This window comes from Leptosomus discolor, chromosome 3, assembly GCF_034619465.1.
Source record: "Leptosomus discolor isolate bLepDis1 chromosome 3, bLepDis1.hap2, whole genome shotgun sequence".
NCBI lineage: Eukaryota > Metazoa > Chordata > Aves > Leptosomiformes > Leptosomidae > Leptosomus > Leptosomus discolor.
This window is the reverse complement of record NC_141393.1, coordinates 6,491,240-6,495,737: the sequence shown is the minus strand read 5'-3', so window position 1 is coordinate 6,495,737 and position 4,498 is coordinate 6,491,240. Positions and strand designations below refer to the sequence as shown.

General features: G+C 56.1%; 1 protein-coding gene across 1 annotated transcript; it reads left to right on the top strand.

Moving 5' to 3' along the window:
* The first annotated feature begins 349 nt into the window (after positions 1-349).
* GPR135 (G protein-coupled receptor 135) lies at positions 350-1,642 on the top strand. The gene has a single exon (XM_086463446.1). It carries the CDS (start codon positions 350-352, stop codon positions 1,640-1,642), a length of 1,293 nt encoding a protein of 430 aa, XP_086319572.1.
* The last annotated feature ends 2,856 nt before the right edge of the window (positions 1,643-4,498 follow it).

The window sequence follows — 4,498 nt, the reverse complement described above, 5'->3', positions numbered from 1 at the left end:
AGGGGCTCTGTGAGGAGAGTAGCCATGAGGGGAGAGGGCCGCGTGTGGAGAGTAGCCGTGAAGGAAGAGGGGCCCTGTGGGGAGAAGGGCTGTGGGGACCCATCCCCGACTCCGGTCCCTGTCCCCAGCCCAGACGTGAATGGCCGGGGTCTCCCGTGCCCGCTGTCCGTCTGCGGGGCCGCCGCTCCGCCGCCCCCGGACCGCGGGGCGAGCAGGGCCGGGCCGGTTCCCCGGGCAACGGCGGCCGGGCGACGTCAGCGGCTGGCGGGCCCGTCGGCCTGGTGCGGGCGGGGAGCGCGGCGGGCGGGCGGGCGGGCAGCGCCTCTGCAGCGGCGGCGCGGGCCGGGGCATGAGGCTGCGCATGGAGCCGGCGGCGGCGGCCGTGCCGGGCAACCTCTCCCGCGGCGGCGGCGGCGGCAATGAGAGCGGCGGGGCGGCGGCGGCGGGAGCGGGAGCGGCGGCGGGGTGGTCTGCGGCGGCGCTGGCCTCGCAGGCGCTGGCGCTGCTGCTCATCTTCGCCTTCTCGGCGCTGGGCAACGGGGCGGTGGTGCTGGTGATCGCCCGGCACCGGCAGCTCCGCACGGTCACCAACGCCTTCGTGCTGTCGCTGTCGCTCTCGGAGCTGCTGGGTGCCCTCCTCTGCCTGCCCCTGGCTTTCCTCAGCCTGCTCAGCCGCCCGCCCGGCGCCTGGCTCTTCGGGCAGCGCCTCTGCTTGGCCAGCGCCGCCCTCCACGCTGGGCTGGGCATTGCCGCCACCCTCACCATGGCCCTCCTCTCCTTCGACCGCTACTGCGCCATCGTCCGCCAGCCCCGGCACAAGATGGGCCGCCGCCGCGCCGCCCAGCTCCTGGCCGCCGTCTGGCTGGCCGCCCTGGCCCTGGCCGGACCCTGGTACGGGTTGGCGGGCGAAGGGCAGCGGGAGGCCCGGCCCGGGGCTTACCGCTGCGTCTACGTGCTGCCCTGGGGCTCCTCTCGGCTGGGGCCGCCCTATGGCGCGGCCCTCATCGTGCTCTGCTACCTCCTGCCCTTCGCCCTCATGTGCTTCTGCCACTACAACATCTGCCGGGCGGTGCGGCTGGCCGAGAGCCGCGTGCGGCCCCTCACCACCTACGGGCACCTGCTGCGGGCCTACGGGGAGATGCGCACGGCCACCACCGTCCTCATCATGATCGTCTCCATCATCTGCTGCTGGGGGCCCTACTGCATCCTGGGGCTGGCCGCTGCCGCCGGCCACCTGCCCTTCTCGCCCACCATGGACGCCGTAGCCAGCGGGATGGCCTGGGCCAACGGCGCCATCAACCCCCTCATCTATGCCGCCCGTAACCCCAACATCTCCGTGTTGCTGCGACGTAGCCGTGAGGGTGGCTACAGGACTAGGAACAATGTGGCAGCCTACCTTTCCGTCCCAGGCCACCAGCCGGAGCCCCTGAGCCGGGCTGACCGTGTCCGGGAGCGCTATGTCAACCGGCACAACGGCCCCCAGGGCAGCACCCTGTCCTCTTCCAGCCCGGCAAGTGGAGGTGAGGTGGCCATGTGGGCCTGCAAGAACCCCGCTGTGCTCTTCTGTCGGGATGGGCAGCCGGACACCATCTCTGAGGCCACCTTGCAGGCCAAAGCGGACACAGTCGACACCAGCCTCTGAAGGGTCCAGGATGGAGGCGTTGGGCCCTGGGGCCGTCTCCCTGAGGAAATGCAGGGAGCCCTGAAGCTTGCAGCCCTTTGCAGCCAGACTACCAGGAAATTGGACAGATGGGGCTGCGTGAGCCACAGTGTGGTTTCTTCTCCGTTGTGTGAGCTCTGGTTTGGTGACCCAGTCTGCGAGCGGTGAGAGCTCCACGGGGAAAGGATGTCCCCCTTCCCTTTCAGCAGGCCTGATGCACAGGTAATAGCCGCCAAGCCCAGCCAGCACAACAGCTTGACTGCAAGAATGAAAGTGTTTGCTCCAGTCCTGCAGAAAGTGCCACAGTGAGGCTGAAGCAGACACACAAATACAGCCCAGACTGACTGACTGTGTGAGCTGTTTGTTAAGTGCCAAAAAAGCAATTGAGAGCTGAGCACTGGCCGCTGGAAGACACTCTGAAAACACCACCCTGTGAAAACTGCATCATGGCATGAAAATGTTGCTTTAACCCATTATGTGTGGAAGTGCTGGTAGTCAGAAAGTCATAGACTGTAGGACAGGCTAAAAAAATGATCTATTAAGATGATTTTTTTTTTTTCCAAACTCCCAGGCATAACAAAATAGTAATTTTTGTGAAAGGGAAGATAACACAGTACTGGGAGGGGAGGAAGGGAAGATGAAACCTCAGTTGCCGGAATTTCAGCAGCCTTTTTTTTTTTTTTTTGCAGATACAGTCAGCTTAAAATACTATGAATAGGAGAAATGAGAGTTCTTCAGACAGAGGACAAGGGTATGAGTGTAGACTATGATATCACTGGGTTTCTGCACAAACTTTTTGAGCTCATCCAAAGTGTCTTGGCTCTCTCAGAGTTTAACCGTGTTTAGAGGAGCCATGCGGGAAAGGTGGGTATCTGAAAGGAGAGGTAACGCAATACCATGCGCTCTTCCTGAGCGCTTAAGCATGTGAAAATGTGTATATACAGAAAACAGGTATTATATCGATGGCAGGAATCCATCTGGAGTATAGTATTTAAAAAACAGTTGTTTGTCATTGGAAAAAAAAGGAAAAGAACACAATGGAAGTGTGATTGCATGGCATAAATTCATATGAATTTGTCCATATAATTTTTTGGTCCAAAGGCCTAAAGCCTTACATTAGTATTTTGAATCAGAAACTAAGATTGGGCCTTCCTTTATTTTTGCCAGAGTTAAATGTGGAAGACAGGCAGTGTTTTTCCTTGTACAGGCTTTAAAAATACAGTGGTACTGTTTTAGCAGCTTTTTCAACTGTTTGTGACCCAAGTGAACATATTACCGTTGTTTTGTAAGTAAGACAAGAAATAAATTGTCTTTTATGCAGGAGATGAAAATGTCTCAGCCTGGCATCATTCTCAGCCCAGCCTCGAGAAGGGAACTAATGTAAAAAATTGCTGGATGAATGATAGTAGAGAGAGACCTAATTGTTCATGATATTTTAATGCAGCTGTTTTTCATGCTGTGAGCTTTACTGTAATTTTCTTGCATGATGCTTCTGAAGTCCCCGAGGAAAAGATTTGACCCTTGACTACTTCTCAGCACTGATACTTTGCCCTGCAGATCCTCGATTTTGCAAGATGAGCAGTGTTGTTTTGCGCTGTTTCAGAGAGAAGCTGTACAGAAAAACCACAGCTTTTCACAGAAGCTGTTTGACAGCAAGCGAACACTAGTGACTTGTTAGAAGGGAAGGACAGGAATTTCTTGCATACCTGCCCTTCTGCAGCAAGGTATGGCTAGTGTAAAGCTAAAGAGGTGGTTGTGAATGATGAGATTAGATTTAACTCTTACCTAGGTAGCTGGCAGGCGGTTAACGAGGAGATTGGTGTGGGCTAATTTGCCAGACAGAGCGCCCCGGTGTTTGAACAGCTTCAAGAGCTTTTGCCTGAGTTCCACAAGCTGTTGACTCTTATATATCTGTAAAAACTTTAACTACAATCCAGGAGATAGCAAAGAAAACTCACGGGGTTCTGCCTTCCCAGAAGGGACGTTTCTCCATGAGTTGTGGCAGCAGTTCTTAGTTACTTACGGCGCTCTGTACCGCCGGGAGGACAGAAGGAAGGAAAACTGCCCAAGCTCAGTACTCGTCGGCCTTGTGTGGCACAGAGAGCAGGCAAAGGCAGATCGCTTGTAGTTCATGTGTCGCCTGCAGAGCCGCACCCTGACTCTGACCCTCTGGCCATGGTACAGCTAGTATGTTTGTGGTGTGTCCTTACTGCGGTGTGAAGTCCATGTCATACAAGAAAGGGTGTCGCTGTTTCTAGCCTGGCCCCTCTGCAGCTCTGAGGCAGAGCCTGGTCTTTGACCAGAAGTGGTCATTTAGAGCCTTCCTGGCTTTAGCACCACACAGATTTACGGAGGGGGGCTTTTTGTATGCAAATAGAGCTTTCTCTGCCAATTTGAACAACTTGGTCAGAGTAGACAAACTAAAGGATAGTTCTTGGGTTGAGAAAATGAGGAAGATGAAGGTCCAGCACCGCTGTGCCTGACTTGTGGTGTGCAGCTCAGTGCTGCATTGATCTTATGGCAGAAAGCCCCTGAAAAGGGTGGTTCTGCTCCCCTTGGTGCTCTGCCCTGGCCACCTCTCCAGACCCTTCTGTCCCCACCACCCCAGCTGATTCTCGCTGACCAGCTCAGGCACTGAACAACAGAAACCCACCGATTCCCTCTTTTGCACGCTGGTTTAGTTTTCTCCCAATTGAATGCCATGAGCAGCGTACCACAGGCCAGGTGAGCATCTCTGTGGCAATCGCTTCTATCAAAGGCAGGATTGGGGATGCCAGGACTGAGGTTGACCATCACAGGAGCTGCAGCAGGAGTGAGCAAACATGGCTTCCTAGGAAG

Excerpts from the sequence above, each read along its gene's own strand:
- GPR135 (XM_086463446.1), top strand. The coding sequence starts at position 350 with ATGAGGCTGCGCATGGAGCCGGCGGCGGCGGCCGTGCCGGGCAACCTC.